The 22,359-nt window shown below is 42.1% G+C and overlaps 1 protein-coding gene and 1 pseudogene across 3 annotated transcripts in view; both read right to left on the bottom strand.

Annotated features, from left to right (window-relative positions):
* LOC148103145 (butyrophilin-like protein 2) overlaps nucleotides 1–1,767 on the bottom strand; it is a 100,499-nt gene extending 98,732 nt beyond the window's left edge. For both annotated transcript variants that reach the window (XM_087838475.1, XM_087838487.1), the window contains exon 1: nucleotides 1,283–1,767. In XM_087838475.1, the coding sequence (XP_087694601.1) occupies nucleotides 1,283–1,757 (475 nt within the window). In that variant the 5' untranslated portion in view covers nucleotides 1,758–1,767. The remainder of the gene's footprint in view (nucleotides 1–1,282) is intronic.
* A 3,509-nt stretch (nucleotides 1,768–5,276) lies between these two features.
* LOC148103144 (butyrophilin-like protein 2) lies at nucleotides 5,277–16,115 on the bottom strand (annotated as a pseudogene). The gene is made up of 8 exons (XR_015718541.1): nucleotides 16,012–16,115; nucleotides 14,816–15,166; nucleotides 10,770–11,102; nucleotides 10,587–10,685; nucleotides 8,675–8,988; nucleotides 8,226–8,558; nucleotides 7,783–8,109; nucleotides 5,277–7,681 (listed from the first exon to the last, which is right to left on the bottom strand). The product of XR_015718541.1 is annotated as a butyrophilin-like protein 2 (transcript).
* Nucleotides 16,116–22,359: the final 6,244 nt, after the last annotated feature.

Here is a 22,359-nt window from a genome sequence, read left to right as displayed (position 1 = left end):
CACCAGTGTGTGAATGGATGGATGATTGAATGTAGTGTAAAGCGCTTTGGGGTCCTTAGGGACTAATTAAAGTGCTATACAAATGCAGACCATTTACCATACACGATCATGATTGGTCATATGGGCTGTTCCATCAACCACTGTTGCTGATTGGCTCTGATTACCCACATTTCCTGACTCCAGTGGAGCCTGCACATCTGGATCCATGAAGAGGACCAGCTGTACTGCTGGTTGGATTCTGCAGAGTCCAGCCAAAGCTCTCCTACAGTAGGCCTCCACTCCTCAGTGTCTATTCAAATTTTATATACATTTCACTACATGTGGTACATACACAGTACAGATGGCAGCACCTGGTGTTCATCGTCATGGCAAGGATCGCATCTCGGCCCTGCTCTGAAAACAGTTGGCCAGCCAGCATCTCCATTTCAACCCTCCATACGCTCCACACGGTGGTTCATGGGAACGGGAGATTTGTTCCATCAAATCAGCTCTACACCATCTCGGAGCATGTCACTGAAGAAGTCTTTAGGACCATATTCAGCAAAGTAGAGGGCATCGTCAACTCCAAGCCCCTGGTTATGTTTATGTCCCCTCAAACGTAGCTGATTTTGATTCAATCCCTCCCAACATGTTGTTGATGCGGCGGCCTGATGCTGGTATGTGGCAGGTCATCTACCCAGAAACGGAGCTCCTGGGCCATCATAGATGGAGGCGGTGCCAAGTTTTGGATCCACAACATTCAAAATTATCTGCCTTTCCTCCAGATGTGCCACAAGTGGCAGCTTGAGGCCGTTAAGGGAGCGTCACTAATTTCTCATGTTGGCCCTTGTATAACACCCCCTTACCACACTACCTCCACACTCACATTATGAATGCATAACCCTGCTTCCTGTTCAATAAATGAATAAACGAAAGCTACTTGATTGGAAGTGGATTCTTCTGGAATAAAGAACAGCGGGCAGCACTTTATCATCCTGTCATTCATAGTTCCAGAGGTCAAGTTTATCTTCTTAAAATGACATCCTCTGTTACATGTTGCACATCGGTCTCTATTAGGCCTGTGAGCTGCAGGTTTTCCTGCGTATACAGGATGTAAAACCTTCTGAATCAAATCATCCAGATTTAGTAGAAACACCAAAAAATCTACCTGTGAGATTTTGATGTTTGCAGACTGGTTACATCTGGAAAATGTTAATGCCATTTTCTAGTTTTCAGCAAAAGAAATTCCTTTTCTATCAACCTTTAGTTTGACATTTTTCTTTTGTTTGTTTGGGTTTCTTACCTTTGACATGCAGCTGTACGTCGGTCAGTTTCAGTTCTGCCCTTTCATTTCTGATGGAGCAGGTGTAGTTGCCACTATCAGTCATTTGGGGTTTTCTCAGAGTGAGGCTGAAGTCTAAAGTGTCCAGAGCATCAGGCCTCATTGATGTGCGCCCTCTGTAACACAGGTTTTGTCCTGTTACATCATCTGTTTCCTCTCGTCTCACGTGGACAGATTTGGGGTCGAGATCATTGCGAGTCCACAGCACTGTGGGGTTCGTAAGTATAAGACCTGTGTACTGACAGCGCAGCAGGACAGACTTTGCCCCCTCATACACCTCCACCACCACAGCCAGGACATGCTGGGAAACTGGAAGGAGACACAAGCACACACAACAAAAAACACTAATCACCTGTATGCTGTGGATTTTTCTAGTGGTTCTTATCGTGGGGAAAGTGGTTTCAGAAGCCACGTTTTCTGCTAAGTACTCAAACATGGATTCTTCCCATCCAACAAAAACTAACTCGAGGGATGCTTAAAAAACATCAAAGAAAACTTTGAGGCACGTCTGAAAAACACGGAAGTGAAACGTTCTGAGACTAGTCTCTGTTACGAATGAAGTGCTTTTAATCCTTGACTGTAATCTGCAAACGATGAACGTGCTAATAAACAAGCATTATTAAAGAAAAGGCGTCATCGACTTTGAAGACGGATGGTTTTGTTTCATTTTCATTTTTTTTTAAATATTCTTTTTTGTAAATTTACTCCCTTCAATTAATCATAAGGACATCTATAAAAGAAGTTTAAGTTAATTTTTAACCATAAAAACAACACACACACACACACACACACAGGTAACCGAGTGGACAGGATATAACAGGGGTGACTAAACCAAAGGGAACGTGCATTTTGATTTGCTTTCATGTGTCGGGCTTAGAAAAGAAGGAAGTTCTCATTAAGCAGATGAAACATTTTTCATGACAGTTTTTTCAACCCCATGAAATAAAAATAACAACCATAATAACAGCTGTTAAAAACAGTTTGAGAAACGTAATAAAGCTTTTAAGAACATACTGATTTCATGAAGTGACACTTCTGCAGCTGTACCACCTGACCTCGACGTCTAAACACACTTTTACATGGACACCTTTACTGACGTTTGTCCTGGTACCACCAGCATATATAATACTTCTTAAATATAGTAACAATATTATAATGCATTAATATTTCCTAGTTTTCACATTTGTTCTATCTCCTGACATGAAATGATCACCAACCGTACAAAGATATCAGTTTGTACAGTAACAGTCACAGTGAGACATTCTGATGTATGAAAAACAAAAACAGGGGTGACGATCTTACTGTGGACCTTACTGTAAGTCATGTGACCAGAGGACCAGGGAGGGGACCTGTTCAGGGGGATTTCAATAAGGGGGCAATTCAGGACACAAGTTATTCTGAGACTAAGCATTAAAAATGTACAAACACACAGAGTAACATCTGGTGTTGAATAAAAAAAGAGAAAATGTCTATTTGTTGATTTAGGATTGTTATAACTTTATTAATCAGTGAACTTGAACATAGATGATTGTGCACGTGGCGTTATTGTGAACAAAAACCATTTTTGACACATTAAAGTGCTTTCTATGGTAAACGGGGCTTTTAATATTGTGAGACAAGCTTTTAGTTTTTATACAAAGTACTTTTATTTCTGCCGTGAATCACACGCACACGAGCACTGAAGCACTTCTTAACAAGCAGATATCAGGATGATGAGCTCAGCTGTCACGGGGAGACCCGCCCCACATGAAGCCCGCATGTAGGGACCACAGTAACTACACAGAGGGGCTTCATGCAGTCAGCTCGTGTTACACACTGTGTGTGTGTCAGTCTGCGTGTGTGCTTTCTTACCGAGGACCTGCAGCACGAGCCGCAGCAGCATCTTCCTCTCCGCTGAAAGTCCCGTTAACTCTGAGGAACAGGCGCACGCAGCTCGATCACAGCACCGCTGACACACTGAACAAAGTTTCCTCCTCTGAAGTTAGACAGAGACACCTCACAACTTCCTGTCAGAGCCTTCAAAATAAAATCCTTCTGCAGAACTCTAAACATGAAAGTGAGGAGAAGCAGCAGTGAGCACAGACACTGCAGACAGCGAGCTGCTTTCAGGAACACGTGGTTGATCCACGTGGGTTTATATTAATGTAAGCTGACCTAATTACAGTTTTAGTTTTGCAAAACTGACAGTAAGTTTAGAAGCTGTATAGACGATGGCTGTGTGTGTGTGTGTGTGTGTGTGTGTGTGTGTGTGAAATAATAAAAACAAATAAATAATTAAATAAAAAGAAAAAGTATTAATATAATAATATGATCAACTGTCCTCACTGTTATTTCATAGTTTGAGTTTGGACCCCCAAAAAGGTCATGCCTTGAATTCTGACTTTAACTAAATTCATTACAGGTAAATTTTCCATGTATTTTGTTACATAAATACACTGTAAAATGTTACATTTATCATAATCTGGTCAAATTAAATGTAGTTGATTGGTATTCATGCAGGTTATACCGAACAAGGATTACTTAATGGTTAATTAAGTGAATAAACAAGCCTGTGATTGCTGTATTTCTGCACAGTGTTCATAGTTCATGTCATTGTGAGTTTGGTATTTGATTTATCTCCTGTTTTAGTTTTATTGTCAGAGTTTCTTAGTTTTACTTTTACTTTGATTCGTTGGGTTTCCGGTTTTCTGCCCTCCTGTGCGCCCTAATTTCATGTCAGGTATTCTCTGCTGTTGTAACCTTTTATTTTGGTAGTTATGTCTACTGTGTGCTGTTTCTGGTGTTGCTTTCTCTTCTTCTCATATTGAAGAGTTTTCAGTTACTGTGCACAAATGTACTCCATTTGTGTATAGGGGGTTTTCACATACTTCACTGAACAGGTATGTGCCATCCTGCATAGACCTGATCCCCCTCTTCTGGCCCTCGCATGTAACATTTTCTAGATCCGCCACTGTTTGAATGCTGCAGTTTCAAACAGTCTAAAGCACAAAGTGTGGTCTGTGTTCACAGAGCAGCTCAGAGCAGATCTCACTGTTTACCTGCTGATGATGGAGATCTCAGAGGGGGAACGTTATCAGGTTTTTAAGTTCAGCAGATCTTTGTTCACGGGCACAAAACATCTCATTTTACACTCTGATCCTCGAGGACACAGGAGGAGCTTCCAGACCAAACTGTCCTGCAGACTCTCTGAGAAGAACTGACACACAAACTGTGGTGAAATTTAGATGAACAAAGTCTGCAGACACGGTTAGCTGTAACCAACGCCTATATGACCATGTGCATGGGAGAGGAAACAGACGGTTAACACAGTCATGCAGCTCTGAGCTCTCGAGGCGTGGCGGCACCTATTTATCCTCCCATAACATCAGCTACTTACTTCCTCTTCTCAGGCTCTGCGGTCTTCACCCCAGCATGTTCAAAACAGATGTCGCAGTTTCAAGTCACTTTAAGAAACTCACAGAAAAGCAGTTGTTTTCTTCAACTGTTGAGGTCAAAGTAAGTTCAGCTAGTTGTGTCACAACAGTGTCACAACTGAGCACATAAACACTTTAAATGACAATAACACACACACACACACACACACACACACACACACACACACACACACACATATAAAATCTTCCATTACAAAAACCAACTTATAGTTTTATGTTATGTTCTGTATCTCTCGTTAAAATATAATTATCATAAACAGTAGAGACTAATTTGTGGACTATTTCAGTTTATTTCTTTCTAAGTAAGCAAGCTTAAATTCAGCTTTCTAAAATTTTATATGTCAAAAAAAGAAAATCAGCTCTTTGCATCATCAGTTTTGAATCTTATGTATTTTGAGCTGTTGTTAAATTGTTAAAAAACTGAAACTTTGCTGAAGCAGCAGGAACCTTGGCTTCATCAAACACATCAGGACCAGCTGCTCCATCACAAACACCACAGAAGAAGAACAACAAGGATCAGATTAAAGGTCAGCCAGCTGATTTTATTTTGTGTGTTAACCGATAATAACCAATCTAAAACTAGCAGATGGAAACCAGACAGATTTGAGCTCTGCTGCTCATTTCCATGTGTAGTGCAGGTCACATGACTCTATCCAACAGTCCAGAGAAGAAAGATGAGCAGGGCATTTTGACTAGAGACCGGCCCACCAGGTATTATAAGAAAAACCATAAAGCCTTTGAATGAAAACAAGCGCTGTTGTCACAGTGATGTACACTGTCTTGTTGGTACATATGTATCAGTCTAATAAACTTAAACCTACACCGTCCTCCCTATTCTGGTATTCTAAACAGTACCTGAAAGTAGACTGTTGGTCAAGTTAACCTCCTGAACTATCTACAACACATGGTGAAAACCTGAAATCAAGACAGAGAAGACTAGAGGTAGACATGATCATTACTGATTACAGATTTAGATATATTTTCATAAACCATTCATTTGCCACATCAATAAACAGCATGGCAGGGCAAAATATTTTTTCTAACATGGCAACCTTTAAAAAGTGAAAGACAGCTGAGAAAGAATAAAACTTAACTGACTTTTTGATGGCATTTTACACACAGTAGTGGTACAGTATCTAGAAAATGTGGGAAAATACTGGCACCATATACAGTACTTAGCTACTTCTGAAGAAATTATGATGGGACCCTAAAAAAAATACTATGTACAATAATGGATTTCTATACATTTGACATCAGATGAAAACGTTTGTTGTAAGATTCAGATAATTATTTGTTAAAAGCGAGAAATTTTTAATGAGAATAAGAAAGAAAAGTATTTCTTTGTGCCCCCCTCTCCCTGTTAATGCCCTACCTGCCCCCCTGGCAACACTTTGCTAGACCCGCCACTGCACAGTTACCAGCTGTCAGCTGCTTAGAAAAGGATCCTGGTGTTATTTCTCAGAAACAGTTCATAACTTTCCTTCAACTCATTCATGTCACCTAAAAGGTAAACCTGTTTCTCCATCACCTGTTCAGCTCTGATGATTCAGTAAGGACGTCTCCTGGTTTCATCTTCATGTTTCCCTCTCACCACATATCCAAACCCACATCATGACCAGCAGCTTTTACAGCTGTGGCTCCAGCAAACATCTGCTGATACTAGAAATTAATATTAAATCAATTCTAACAACAGCTGATCAAGCTTAAACGTGCTGCTGTTGTTTAGACCGACCTCAGCCGGTTTCCCCGTTCTGGCGCAAAGTGGGCGATAAACAAACGAGAGAGAAAAGCCGATCAGCTGATCATTGAGTTTCATGATTGAAGTAGAAACAGGAGAGGAAGGGGAGCGAATGAGAGAAGAAGAGGCAGCTGTGCAGCAAAGACAGAATAACTGCAGCTTTGTGTCTTTTTCATTGTAGCTGAAGTCCGGGACAAACTCTGTTCCTTTTTAGTTCAATACGAAACACGTAATATTTTCTCTGAATACAAGACGATTCCGTTTTTTACGGGACGGTTGGAAACTAATAACTAACCTTATAAATAAAATAAGATAAAACAAGCTCAACATCAATAACATCATAACACCCGCCCAGCTAGCTAGTATGCATTACGAGTTATTGTAACTGACTGTAAAATGTCAGCATAACGAAAATAAACTCCACCTAAACTTGGTTTATATCTGACCCAGATAGACTGCAGGTCATAACTTCTTACCTGAAGTTCAGTTCACCGCCTCGGGTCTCTGCTCCTTCTGCCTTTCCGTCATCCACCTGCCAGCGTGTTGCATCTGCTGGCCTCCACCACTTGCTAATGTTACTGAATCTGTGGAAGCTCCACAATAGCCACCACCAAAACACTGAGTTATTTTTACACATGTCCCTTCATCTGGCCAATCCACCACCTTTCAGTGTTTATACTGTTATGGAAAAAAAACAAAAAATAACCCCATCGGCCCATAAAAACGAAAAATCCCCATCGGGCATTGCCCGGTGGGCTGATGGCCAGTCCAGCTATGCTGACGACCCACTGAACTGTATTTGGTGGTGAAAAATGTTTGTTATGCTAACTTAAGAGCCGACTGATCAATTTTGACTGGAGCACTAAAGTGAAGGGGGGGTGGGGGGTCCTGATAAGGAAACAGGACGGGTGGAGGGGGCTGCACCACATCTGAACACCAACAACAGGATACTGGACTTAAAATAGAATCCGCGTTTCTGTGTTAAAATGCTGAAACAGCCAAATCACAAAATGCAGAAAAAGTTCAAAGGTCAGAGCTGGTCTGAGGGTTTCTTATACACGTGGACCATCACTAATGGACCTGATTCTTCACGTATCCACCTCACCTCAACATCTTCAGGCAGGTTTTCTGTGGTTATGAAGGGCAGCTGGACAGACTCCACCCGCATCAAGAAGTGCACCTGACAGACTGAGAAGACAACAAACACAACATGAGCTGTGAAGTCATAACTTCATAGATTTATTTGGCACCAAAATCAGAGGTTCTTCTACTTCTACAGACAAACCAACCTTTGACTTTGAGCTTCACGGTTTTCTTTCTGATGTTGGTTCCATTCCTCCAGACCAAACACTTGTACTCTCCACTGTCTCTCTCTGTGGGCTGTTTCAGGGTCAGACTGAGGTCTCCAGTTTCCAGCAGGTCTTTGTTCATCACAGTTCGGTCTTTGTAAACCTCGTGCTGTTCTTCAAATTGGTTTGGGCCATTTGTAAACACGTGAGCCTTCTGGAACGGCTGGTAACGTTCCCATATCACTTGAACTTCCCCCGACAGGTGTTTTGTGGTCTTGAAGGGCAGCTGGACAGACTCCGCCCCCTCCTCCACCTCCACCTGACAGACTAAGAAGACAACAAACACAACATGAGCTGTGAATTCATAACTTCATAGATTTATTTTGGCACCAAAATCAGAGCTTCTTCTACTTCTAATATGACAGCTGTACAGATAAACCAACCTTTGACTTTGAGCAGCACAGTTTTCTTTCTGATGTTGGTTCCCTTCCTCCAGACCAAACACTTGTACTCTCCACTGTCTCTCTCTGTGGGCTGGTTCAGGGTCAGACTGAGGTCTCCAGTTTCCAGCGGTTTTTCATTCATCACAGTTCGGTCTCTGTAAACCTCGTGCTGTTCTTCATGCTGGTCAAAGCCGTTCTCATACACGTTGACATTCTGTGATGGTTCAGGCTCTTTGTGTTTCCACTCCACTTCAGCATCTTCAGGCAGGTTTTCTGTGGTTATGAAGGGCAGCTGGACAGACTCCGCCCCCTCCTCAAACTGCACCTGACAGACTAAGAAGACAACAAACACAACATGAGCTGTGAATTCATAACTTCATAGATTTATTTTGGCACTAAAATCAGAGCTTCTTCTATTTCTAATATGACAGCTGTACAGACAAACCAACCTTTGACTTTGAGCAGCACAGTTTTCTTTCTGATGAAGTTTCCCTTCCTCCAGACCAAACACTTGTACTCTCCACTGTCAGCATTTGTGGGGTATTTCAGGGTCAGACTGAGGTCTCCAGATTTCAGGACGTTTTCATTCATCACAGTTCCTCGTGCTGTTCTTCATATTGGTTTGGGCCGTTTGTAAACACGTGAGCCTTCTGAAACGGCTCATAACGTTCCCATATCACTTGAATTTCCCCCGACAGGTTTTTTGTGGTTTTGAAGGGCAGCGTGACAGACTTTTCCCCATCCTTCACCTTCACTGGAATAACTGAAAGAACAACAAATACAGACAGCAGCAGGTTTTCAGAGTTTTAGATAAAGCTGAAGGACAGAAGCACATCAGAGCAGAAGGAACAGTAACATCCCTGTTTTATAGGATGGGGTTTTAAGATATCATGGAAATGCACATTGATTTGGGATTCTCCTTGATGATGGAGAACCACCTCTCCACCTGATCACCTCGACCCCAAGAAGCTGCTCAGAGTTTTCATTGTGTATGAAGAGGACACTATTTACTACTTCCTTCATTTCAGCTGAGTTCCCCTGTGTGAAAGCACGATTTCATTTAATTCAGCAGCACTTTGGAACTGAAGCAGGCTGGATGTTGACATGTCTGACTAAAGCTAACAGAGCACAAACCAGAGGACAGCTGAACATCAGGACTGAACTAAAACACCCTAAACTCTGAAACCTCCCAGAGACATTTCCCTGCATTATGAGTTTAACATGATGGATACATGGTATCTGTTGGTGGTGTTTGTGAAGTTATGTCAAATAAACACTATGGATTTGTGAAAACTGTGTTTATTTTAAATGAAGAGGCTTCAGTATATTTAAGTTAAGCTATCCTGAGGCTCCAACTGCTCAGCTGATCTTCTTAGTTTAATCCACTCGCACAAGCTGAATATTCTGTGAACCTCAGGTGGGTGATGTTTGCACCTGGTAGTTAATATTTGTATGTTCTGTATCTCTTTGTGCTTTGTGCTTTTCTGTTGTAAAGACTTGTTGGAGTCTTGAAACACTTTCATTTTCATTAAGCATTCTTTATAAAGCCAAAGTAGTTCTCACTTTAGGTCATCTAGAACAAAAGACATTAACTATTAACTGCCTGAATTAACCATGATATGAAATATTAAATAAGTATTAACAAAACATGTATTAAAGCAAACAAATGTGCTTCTAAATACTTTGTTCATCAGACGTATAAAACAGACTTATTAATCAAGATTATATATTTATATTGATATCAATTTATATCTATATCTATCTATTTATAAACTAAACACTAAGGATGAGTATTACTTTATAAATGATTAATTAAGCACTCACAACCTTACTAATGCTGCAGACATGTTGGATGAAGAGCAGAAGAACAGACAGACTGAGCCTCCACAGTCGGCCATGTCTCACATACATCAGCACAGAAACCATGAAGATCTCATGTGTCTGAACATCTGAAGCTGTCCACCATATGACTGAGCACAACTCAAGGAGGAACATTTACTGAAGCTGCTGTAACATTTACTGTCAGCACATGTTTCCATGTCAGCATGCTGTTTACCACCACAGAAGAAGAACAGCTTGTACACATGCAGCCTCTGTGTCAGATCAATGCAGTGAAGCACACACACTGTTTAGTAAAGTCATGTTGTGGAGCTGTTTCACTGATCAATGACTGAGTCTGAAGGAGGTTTTCTGACTTCTGGAACAAACCTGGAAGTTTCTCTTCAGCTCTCTGTATCAGCTGTTTGTAACTCTCAACTCTTTCAGCTTCTGGAACAAGTTTGTGTGAGCCACAGTCAAGGAGCCACCAGAGGACACCTGCTAACCATCGGCATTATGGGTAGTGTAGTAGGAGACACTCACCTGACATGAAATAGTGCCGGAAATAATATGTGAGACCTCCAGTAACCCCAAGAACAACCAGGAGAACCAGGAGAGCTTTGGCCCAGGATGGAAATGGTTCTGTGGAGAAACAAAACAATATCAACATGACTGCTGAACCTCAATCTCCTGCACTGACCCCTGATGTTTTTCCACATCTCTGACCTTTGACCTGCAGCACTACTTTCTGTCTCAGGATGTCTTTGTCCCTGTGGATGGTGCAGATGTATCCTCCACTGTCTCTCTCTGTGGGGTATTTCAGGGTCAGACTGAGGTCTCTAGTTCTCAGCAGGCCTTTGTTCATCTTTGCGCGACCACAGTAAAGGTTGTCTACATTTTTAGGATGGTCACTTCTGTTTACATACAAATGGACCATAGTGAGTTCTTGGTCGGGGCGAGTCCACTCCACTGTGGCCTTTTCAGGCAGGTCAGGTTTTGTTTTGCAGGGCAGGATGACAGAGTCTGATCCTTCCTCCACCTTCACCTCCACCTGCTGATCTACGAGGAAAATGAACCATAATATCAGAAGCAGCAGCAGCCATGCTCATGGTAAAGAGAGAATTGATGTGCTATGATCTGAGCATCTGTGTTACTGAACTCTGACTCTGCTACCAGTAAAAATACATATTAATAATATATAAATATGAATCTTTCTGCTACTGAAATCCCCATAACTGACCACTTCCTCCTTTGATTTAACCTCACTCTCTGCTGCTCTTCTACCAAGCCAACCCGTCTCATCTCGTTCCACAACATCAAGAACATTGATATGGACATTCTCACTACCAGTTTGGACAATGTTCAGATTCCAGACTTCTATTCTACTCCTGATGATTTGTTGTTATATTATAATAATTGTCTACGCACTGTCCCTGATTCTTCGCTCTGCTCCCTGGTTTACTTCTGACCTCCGAGCTCTGAAGGCCAAAGCTCAGCAGCTAGAGCGTAAATATAAGAAATCTGGTTTAACTGTTGATTCAGAAATCTATAAATCTATAAAGACTCCATCAGCAAGGCCAAACAAAGCTTCTACTCTGGTATTATCAGTTCTTATGAGGGTAATGCAAGGACTCTGTTTTCAGTTCTCAACAAACGAATTCAACCCCCCAACGCTTTACCACCACACTTCTATCCCTCTGAAACCTGCAACTCCTTGATGCTGTTCTGGACTACGAAAATCAACAACATCCACCAGCAACTCAGATCAAATGTTGTGTCTACTCCCTCTCCAGAACCTTTTCTCCTTTTTGAGCCGTTTTCCACTTTTCATCTTCCTGATTTATCTGATATTTCCGAGTTCATATGTAAATCAAAGCCTGCCACGTGTCATCTTGACCCCATGCCCACGGGGCTTGTGAATTCCTGCCTCTCTTCTTTACTCCCACTCATCTCTGCTATCATCCACTCTTCTCTCACCACCGGTATCGTTCCCTCCTTATTGAAGACTGCTCTAGTCACTCCTATACTGAAAAAACCTTCTTTAGATCCCAACAACTTTAACAACCTCCGTCCCATTTCCAATTTACCCTTCATTTCTAAGATACTCGAAAAAGTGGTTGCAGCTCAACTTCATTTACTCCTGGTTAATAATAATATCTACGAGAGATTTCAATCTGGTTTTCGTTCATGTCACAGTACAGAAACTGCTTTACTTAAAGTCACTAATGATCTTCTCATTGGAGCGGACTCTGGTCTTCTCACTATTCTCGTCCTTTTAGATCTGAGCTCAGCCTTCGACACCATTTCTCACTCTGTACTTCTAAGCAGACTTTCCTCTCTCGGCATCTCTGACACACCCCTCGCCTGGTTTCAATCATATCTCCTCAACCGTTCCCAGTTTATTCAACTAAGATCATTCCGCTCTCGTCTATTCCCCGTCACCTCTGGTGTACCCCAAGGCTCAGTGTTAGGCCTTCTTCTCTTCATAATATACATCCTCCCTCTAGTTACCATTTTCCGCAAATTTGATCTTCAGTTTCACTGTTTTGCTGATGACACCCAGTTATATCTCTCTTGCAAACCTGATTCCTCCCTCCCACCTTCCTCCCTTTCAGAATGTCTATCCGAGTTAAAATCCTGGTTTACCCCTAATTTTCTGAGATCCTCCTTATTGTCACCAAATCCAACCTTTTGAAGGTGAACCATTTCTCACTCCACAGTTTTCCCTTCTCCTCAGGTTAAGAGCCTTGGTGTCATCCTAGACAGTTCACTTTCCTATAAATCTCACATCAGTAATCTCAACTGTTCTGCCTACTTCCATCTACGTAACATTAACAGATTGCTTCCTTCTCTTTCTACCCAGTCTACGTCCATTCTTGTCCACAGTCTTGTTACCTCCTGTATTGACTACTGCAATTCTCTTTTGCATGGTCTCCCCCAAAAATCCCTCTACAAGCTTCAACTGGTTCAGAACTCTGCTGCTCGCATTATCACCAGAACCCCCTCCTACCAGCACATCACCTGTCCTTCAGGAACTTCACTGGCTCCCTGTGAAACTCCGGATAATATTCAAACTTCTTCTGCTCACCTTCAAGGCCATTCATAACCTCGCTCCTGCTTACCTTTCTGACCTGTTAACCACTACCTGTTCTGCCCGTTCACTTCGATCTTCTTCTTCTATCCAGCTTGCTGTACCTTCCTTCCGCCTCACCACCATGGGAAGCAGAGCTTTCAGCTGCTCTGCTCCCAGGCTGTGGAGCTCTCTGCCCCCAGAAATAAGAAACATTGGTTCTCTCCCACAGTTTAAGTCCCAACTCAAAACCCATCTGTTCAAATCTGCATATTCACTGTGAATCCACTGTTTGTTAATTTTATCTTGTGCTTTTGTTTTATTGTTCTTATTCTGCCATTGTTTTACTCAGTGTTTTAACCTATTGTAAAGTGTCCTTGGGTGACTTGAAAGGCACTCATGAATAAAATGTATTATTATTATTATTATTATAAATATCATGATTCTCTCTCTTTTTGTTTAAAATGGTAACTAAACTGGACACTATGAAATCCATAAAAATAGTCTTGAGAAGCAACAGAACGTGTGTAAATAAAGATAGAGACACGAATATGATTACCCACATTCCCTGACTCCAGTGGAACCTGCACGTCTGGATCCATGAAGAGGACCAGCTGTACTGTACTGATTTGGTTGGATTCTGCAGGGTCCAGCCAAAGCTCTCCTACAGTAGGCCTCCACTCCTCAGTGTCTATTCAAATTTTATATACATTTCACTACATGTGGTACATACACTGTACAGATGGCAGCACCTGGTGTATACCACACCACATTGTTCATCATCATGTCAAGGATCGCATCTCGGCCCTGCTCTGAAAACAGTTGGCCAGCCAGCATCTCCATTTCAACCCTCCATACGCTCCACACGGTGGTTCATGGGAACGGGAGATTTGTTCCATCAAATCAGCTCTACACCATCTTGGAGCATGTCACTGAAGAAGTCTTTAGGACCATACTCAGCAAAGTAGAGGGCATCGTCACCTCCAAGCCCCTGGTTATGTTTATGTCCCCAACATGTTGTTGATGTGGCGGCCTGATGCTGGTATGTGGCAGGTCATCTACCCAGAAACGGAGCTCCTGGGCCATCATAGATGGAGGCGGTGCCAAGTTTTGGATCCACAACATTGAAAATTATCTGCCTTTCCTCCAGACGTGCCACAAGTGGCAGCTTGAGGCCGTTAAGGGAGCGTCATTAATTTCTCATGTTGGCCCTTGTATAACACCCCCTTACCACACTACCTCCACACTCACATTATGAATGCATAACCCTGCTTCCTGTTCAATAAATGAATAAACGAAAGCTACTTGATTGGAAGTGGATTCTTCTGGAATAAAGAACAGCTGGCAGCACTTTATCATCCTGTCATTCATAGTTCCAGAGGTCAAGGTTATCTTCTTAAAATGACATTCTTTGTTACATGTTGTACATCAGTCTCTATTAGGCCTTTGAGCAGCAGGTTTTCTTGCGTATACAGGATGTAAAACCTTCTGAATCAAATCATCCAGATTTAATAGAAACACCAAAAAATCTACCTGTGAGATTTTGATGCTTGCAGACTGGTTGCATCTGGAAAATGTTAATGCCATTTTCCAGTTTCCAGCAAAATAAATTCCTTTTCTATCAACCTTTAGTTTGACATGTGATCTTTGACTTGTAATTATAGAAGGTGTTATTTTTCTTTTGTTTGTTTGGGTTTCTTACCTTTGACATGCAGCTGTATGTCGGTCAGTTTCAGTTCTGCCCTTTCATTTCCGATGGAGCAGGTGTAGTTGCCACTATCACTCATTTGGGGTTTTCTCAGAGTGAGGCTGAAGTCTAAAGTGTCCAGAGCATCAGGCCTCATTGATGTGCGCCCTCTGTAACGCTGGTTTTGCCCTTTAAAATCATCTGTTTCCTCTCGTCGTAGGTGGACAGCTTTGGGGTTGAGATCATCGCGAGTCCACAGCACTGTGGGATTTTCCTCAGGTATAAAACCCGAGTACTTGAAAGGCAACAGGACAGATTTTTCCCCCTCATACACCTCCACTACCGGAGCCAGGGCATGCTGGGAAACTGGAAGGAGACACAAGCACACACAACAAAAACACTTATTATGTGTATGCAGTGGATTTTTTGCTTGGGTTGATATAAAGTCGAATATAAAGTGGTTTCAGAAAGTTGCAGAATATGTAACGTCACTCTCAGCCATGTTTTATGAAAAGTATTCAAACATGGATTCTTCCTATCCAACAAACACTGAAAGGACATCAAAGATGTTAAAGAAAACTGATGGATGACTGAACAACAATGAGAAAAAGGGAGGAAACCATCTCTTATTTATATCTACATTTGGTTGAAAATGAACACAGATACAAGCAGATCTGAGCCCTGCAGGGCCAACAACGACACCGCAGTCATTCATTTTTAACAAATAACCTCACCATGCAACAACATCAAATGAGGCAGAAACACAGTGACACACACACAGACACACACACCAAACAGTTTATTAGCAAATAGACATCTCAGTGTTACAATACATAAAAGTGTCACCACTGACAATGTTACACACAACTGGCAACACAACCAATTTTCATCTGTATCATTGGACAAGTTTTTTTTTCTTCTTTTTATTTTGCCATAGTCGTTAATCTTGTCAAACGTCACTACTTTCTGGCAGGTTTGTGGTTCTATCAGTAAGAAACAGAGACGTCTGGAACACACAGATAGTTCGTCTTAAACAGATATGAACTCAGCTGTAACCCTGTGAGCGCCCTGCATGAAGTCCCAGAGGGGGTTATAAGGAATAAAGTCAAGTAGAGTCAGTTTACATTCAGTAAACTCATGTTACAGACTTTATGTTGTCTAAAAGCACAAACAGCTGTGTCGTTGTGTTTGCATTCAAAGAGCGCTCTTACCGAGTACGAGGAGCAAGAGTGGCAGCAACATCTTCATCTCCAGTTAAAGTCCTGATAACAACAACACGCAGCTGCTGCTGCACTAAAAGTTTGGTCCTCTTAAGTTAGACAGAGGAACACTGATAATTTCCTGCAGATTTTTCAAAATAAAACTCTTTTTTGTTCTTTTTTTTACTTTCACAATTAAACTCAGAGGAGAAACAACATGTTATTAGAAGCGTTACTGCTTCTAGTAACATGTGGTTGCTGCCCTGAGGGATTAATTTTCTGCTGTCATTTAGAATTTAAATGTAGAAATTAAACTTAAAATTTTACAAAACCGACACTAGGATTTTAAGCTTTGTCAAAACATTTTCATACATTTACATCGTTTTCTGAGGTTTCCTTCTTCACACCTGCAGCGAGGATGTGCAGCACTGTTTGACTCACTTGTCATATTCCAAAGACATAACTTTGTTTTTTACTTCTTTTACTTTTGTAAAAGTAAACAAAAAATAGAAAGAAAAACGAAAAAGAAAAGTGAATAACAACAATCTTTATATTCAATTCTAATAAATACATGTGTGTGTTTTGGATTGCTGGTAAATTTATTATTATTATTATTATTATTATTATTATTATTATTATTATTATTATTATTATTAATAATAATAATAATAATAATAATAATAATAATAATAATAATAATAACACAATAATAATAAATAAAGCTCACTCAAATCACAGCTTTTGCCAGACTTTGGGTCCTTCACTAAAACAACATGAATGCTGCCACAGTCATCAAAAAAATGATGATCCTCTAAATTTGTGACACGCTATTTCCTCTCCAGCTTAATCTGCTTTAGGTTACATGTTTGAGAATTATACCACGGAGGCAGGTACTTCTGATTTGAGGTCTTATTTTCACCGGAGCTACAGTATCCAGTAGTGATGTGTCCTGTGTGTCGAAGCGTCGAATCGTGTGTCGGGTAATCTCGGGGGCATTTTTGTGAAGCGCTTATCGAGGCTTGCTTTGATTACGTATGCAGTGACGTTTGAGGCCTCGCGGACAGTCCGTAACACGTGACTGATTCAGGGACTGGTTCACCGGTTTGCGCCAGATTCGAAATAAAATGGGCAGAAAAACACAGCTGATTTCCCATCACACTGTGTTGTGGAATTGGATTACGTACGTGTTACATAGTTACTTGAGCATTTCTTCTTCGATGGAACCAGCAAGGAAGAGATTTTTATTTTATTTTATCTCTCCTAATAAAGTATGCACACAGTAATAAATATCACAAATGATAAGCACCATAATATAAATAAACAACACTACAGATCCTATAATCTGATTTCTGTCTTTTAGTTTATTAAAAAGTGAAGCACCAAACACTAGTTTGTGTCATTATCCAGATGTACATAAGCATGATGACACAGGTACTAGCGGGTTTTGATTATCGATTAAAATTCTAGCTTGGATAGCGTGATATCGATTCATTTAAATCCTGAATCGATTTTTAATATAAATATTACTACATTTCAACCACCACAAAACAGCTAAAACAGTAAATGATAGCAGGTACACCGATTCTGCACAAAGACGTAAACACAAAGCGCGGACCCGCTGACGCATCAGAATCAGCCTTTGTCGCCTTTCTCACCAGACAGCACGGACACGGTCAGGGCTGAAAGCAGACAGCTCGCTGATTCTAATCCGTCGGCGGGTCCGTGCTTCGTGTTTGCGCGTTTTTTGCGCTGATTCTGAAGCTACAGGTTTTATTTCTCTTCAAACAATATTGACCGAACCAGCAGCAAAAGGAGATCCAAACTACGCTTCACATACACATCGTCATGAATTTCCCTTTTAAATACTTCCGAAAAGAAAACATAATTTCTGCCGTTCAATAGGCTACTAAAATAATTTAAACTTTTTAACATTATGCAAAATTTCAAAACGCTAAGATGTGTCTCTAATAAAACCTCTGTAATTTGCTCTGCTTCAATTCAGCAGCATCAGGTAATGTTCATTTGTTGATTAATGGTTTTCTTTCGGTTTTGATCTACTGCTGAATATTTTTATAAAATCGTTTTTCTGTTTTAGCCTCAGCTATGTTGACCCAAAGGCATCTGCTGTGATGCTTACACCTTAGATAAAGTCTCGAAAGTGTCAGCTTTCTTTTTATAGTTATAAAAATATGCAAATGTACTGATCTATGATCTGAATTATACTATTGACTGACTGTCTGAGGCTAACAGTTACACAATCATACCAAAATTCTGTCCTGATAGTTTCCACTTTCTCTTTTGTATCACACATACTGAGACAATATTCGGGATAAATAACCATGAAAACAATTTATTTATTCAGTTTAGAGGTTTACACATCATTATAATCACAGAGCCCGCTTCACTTGAATTGTCCACTTGATGGCGCAGTAGAGCAAATGAATCATCACAATGCTTCGAACCACGAGTCGACCAATTGGGTGGAAAGCCTCAGTTCATCATGAGGCTTCATCTCACCATCACTAGTATCCAGAGTCGTACGTAGTGAGGTGGTAAAATTATTAACAAGATAATTGACCTCTGTTGGAGTAGCGTTCAGATAGCTGCTCTGCTCTATGTTGGTACAGGGCATTGAAGATGATAACAGTGGGTGGATTATATTCTTAAACTTCGATACAGTGCTTTTAGAAAGACATCTACTGTGATAAAGTCTACTCTCCACTGCTGTGTAATCAATTATTGTAAATGTAATCAGGAAATGATCAGACAGGAGAGGGTTTTCAGGAAACACTGTTAAATGTTCAGTTTCTATGCCATATGTTAACATAAGATCTAGAGTGTGATTAAAGTGGTGGGTGGGTTCTGTTACATTTTGAGAGAAGCCAATTGAGTCTAATAACAGATTAAATGCCATGTTGAGGCTGTCATTTTTAGCATCTACATGGATGTTAAAATCACCCACAATAATTATTTTATCTGAGCTCAGAACTAAATTAGATATAAAGTCTGAGAAATCAGACAGAAACTCTGTAAGGCCCAGGTGGACGATAGATGATAACAAGTAAGACTGGTTTCTGAGTTTTACAGCTGGGGTGGACAAGGCTAAGCATCAGGCTTTCAAATGAATTAAAAGTCAACAAGTATCTCCAGATGGTTAAAACATCTTCTATGAGCCCTGGCTGGATATAACAGGCACTGTGCAATATTAAATCTCTGACAGCATGCTGGGAGTTTCTAAAAATGACTGCCAGTAATTGCATGCAAACATACACACAGCTGGAAAAACTTCTCAGATTGGAGTTGTAAAGGAATACTTGGAACATATATTTGAAGGAACAGACTTTATTCCATTCAACAGGTGTTACGTCCCCACATGAAAGCTAGGCAAAGAGGGTGGGGGACAGTAACAGTCGGATCCAGGTTGAAATGAAAAGGATGCCAGACAGAGGTGTTTAACACGAAATAAATCTTTATTATAATCAATCCAATAATCATATAAACAGTAACAACAGAAAGAGACAGCACCGCTGCTTTAATGATAAATCAGACAGGTCAACCCAACGAGATGGTGACCACTTCAACAAAGAAAACAACTATAAGGCTTCAACAGAAAAAGACAGCAACGCTGCTATTAGAAATAACCAGGCAGGCCAAACCAAATAATGGAGGCCGCCGTCACTTAAGCAAACATCGTCACTTAAGCAAAACCACTGCCCAGTTGAGCTACTCACAACAAGCCACGCACGGTGGGGCTGGTCACACACATGCAGCAGGCCTTTTCCACACCTAGACCAGAATTACACACTGACCAACACAGAGGAAATCCACCAGAAGCCTCTCCCACCTCCACACTGCTCTCCTCCAGCTTACATCACCTCTGAGGGTAATTGGTGGTCAACGAGGGCAAATGAGCAGCAGGTGTGTCCTAAAGGAGAAGGCAGGGGCAGAGAGAAACAAGGGGTGGGGCAATAAAGAAGGACGAGGAGAGGGAGAGGACAACACCATGCCCACACACTCCCACAGCCCCCACAGCCCCCCACCCCCTTACATTCACACTATACGAAACACAGAACAAACGCATCACTATGCGCTGCGCGAGAGTGCATCAGCCACCAGATTCTCAGTCCCTTTCTTGTGTTGGATAACCAGATCATAATCCTGCACCAGCAATGCCCAGCGCATGAGTCGCTGGTTGTGGTTGTACATACTTTGGAGGAATGTAAGGGGATTGTGATCTGTATACACCGTTACTGGAAAGGAGCTAGAGCCCACATACACAGTGAAGTGCTGCAAGGCCATCAGCAGCGCCAGAGCTTCTTTTTCTATGGTGGAATAGTTTAGCTGGTGGCACTTGAACTTTACAGAATAGTAGCAGACTGGTTGACACACACCCTCTGCGTCATCCTATAACAGAACCGCACCAACTCCGGTGGCACTGGCGTCAACTTCCAGTTTGAAAGGCTGAGAGAAGTTGGGGGCTGCCAGAACCAGGGACTGCAAAGGAGAGATTTTGCAGTCTCAAATGCATGCTGGCATTCCCCTGACCACTCAAAAGGGATTTTGGGGCTACATAGCTTTGTCAAAGGGGCCACAACTACCGCAAGTCATGCCCAAGAACCGCTTTAGCTCCCGTCTAGTGGTTGGGGCCAGGTAGCTGAGGACAGCCTCGACTTTTGCCTCTATCGGGCGAACCTGCCCGAAACCCACCTGCTTTCCCAGGTACGTGACTGTCGCTTTGGCAAACTCGCACTTAGCGAGATTTAGAGTTAACGAGGCTTTGGCCAACCACTGGAACACTGATCTTAGGGTAGCCACATGCTCTTCCCATGTGTCCGTGTATATCACTACATCATCCAAGTACACATTACACCGAGGCACATCCCCCAACACTAGCTGCATTAAACGCTGGAATGTGGCCGGAGCATTTTTCATGCCAAACGCCATCACGGTGTACTGCATGAAATGGTCCGGTGTGACAAATGCAGAAATGTCAGAGGCTCTGCGGGTCAAAGGCACCTGCCAATACCCTTTAAGAAGGTCCAGTTTGGAAATGAATTTAGCAGGACCTATATTGTCAATGCAATCCTCCATACGAGGAAGTGGAAAAAAATCGGAGACAGTCACTGCATTTACCTTCTGGTAGTCAGTGCAGAAACTTGGGGTGCCATCAGACTTGGGCGTAAGCAAAGACGGGGAGCTCCAAGGGCTGTGGCTCGGTTGTGCCAAACCGTTCTCTACTAAGTAACTGACTTCCTTCTTCATCACCTCGTGCTTTCCCATGGGGCAGCGGTACGCGTGCTGTTTGATTGGGGTTGCATCACCAACATTGATATCATGTTCACAAACACTAGTACGCGAGGGCACATCACCAAAGAGAGAACGGTAGGAGTGCAGCAGGCTAAGCACATCTTTGCACTGTGAAGGGGACAGATGAGACAAGTGGGCCGTTACCTCGGCTAAGTATGCTGAATTTGCCAACCGCCCACACTGTTGTCCCTCAGAAAGCATATGCAGATCGTCATCAGCACTGGCCTCTACGCTCAGCACGGCAGCAGAGACAGAACTGGGGGTTGCTGCGCTGGCAACAGTCTCATGGGTTTCCCTATCATGGTAGGGTTTCAACATGTTGATGCGGCACAGGCGAGATTTCCTCCTGCGTTCTGGGGTACTGAGGATATAATCTGTCTCGGAAACCTTCCTAACTATAACATACGGTCCCGCAAAACGGGCCGAAAGGGCAGAACGGGGCACTGGCAGCAACACTAGGACTTTCTCTCCAGGCTGAAAATGTCTTTTCACAGCATTCCTGTCATACCACTTCTTCATGCTTGCCTGGGATGTACACAGGGCCTATTTTGCTAGTGTGGTAGCATGTTGCCATTGATCCCTACACATCTTCACAAATTCTGCCATGTCAGTTTTTGGAACACCCCCGCTAAGGAACCTCTCTTTCAGCATCTTTAGCGGGCCCCGCACATCGCGGCCAAACACAAGGGTAGCTGGGCTGAACCCTAAGGACTCCTGCTTAGCATTGCGTATCGCAAACAGCACAAAGGGGACACCCTCATCCCAACTTCTGCCCGTATCATGGCAGTACTTTTTCAGCATGGCCTTAAGTGTTTGGTGCCAACGCTCAAGTGCACCCTGCGACTCTGGGTGGTAAGCACTGGACACGGAATGAGAAATGCCAAGGGAGATTAAAGTCTGTTTAAATGCTGGGGATAAGAAGTTAGTTCCCTGGTCTGTTTGCACTGTTTTTGGGAGACCAAAGGTGGTAAAAAATTAGATTAGCGGCTTAGTAACGTTTGCAGTGGTGATCCTCCGCAGAGGAATTGCTTTGGGGAACCGCGTGGACAAGCA

Source organism: Neolamprologus brichardi, chromosome 3 (assembly GCF_056152115.1).
Source record: "Neolamprologus brichardi isolate AB-2024 chromosome 3, ASM5615211v1, whole genome shotgun sequence".
Taxonomy (NCBI): domain Eukaryota; kingdom Metazoa; phylum Chordata; class Actinopteri; order Cichliformes; family Cichlidae; genus Neolamprologus; species Neolamprologus brichardi.
Note: the sequence above shows the minus strand (reverse complement) of the source record. Positions and strands in the feature narration are given on the sequence as shown.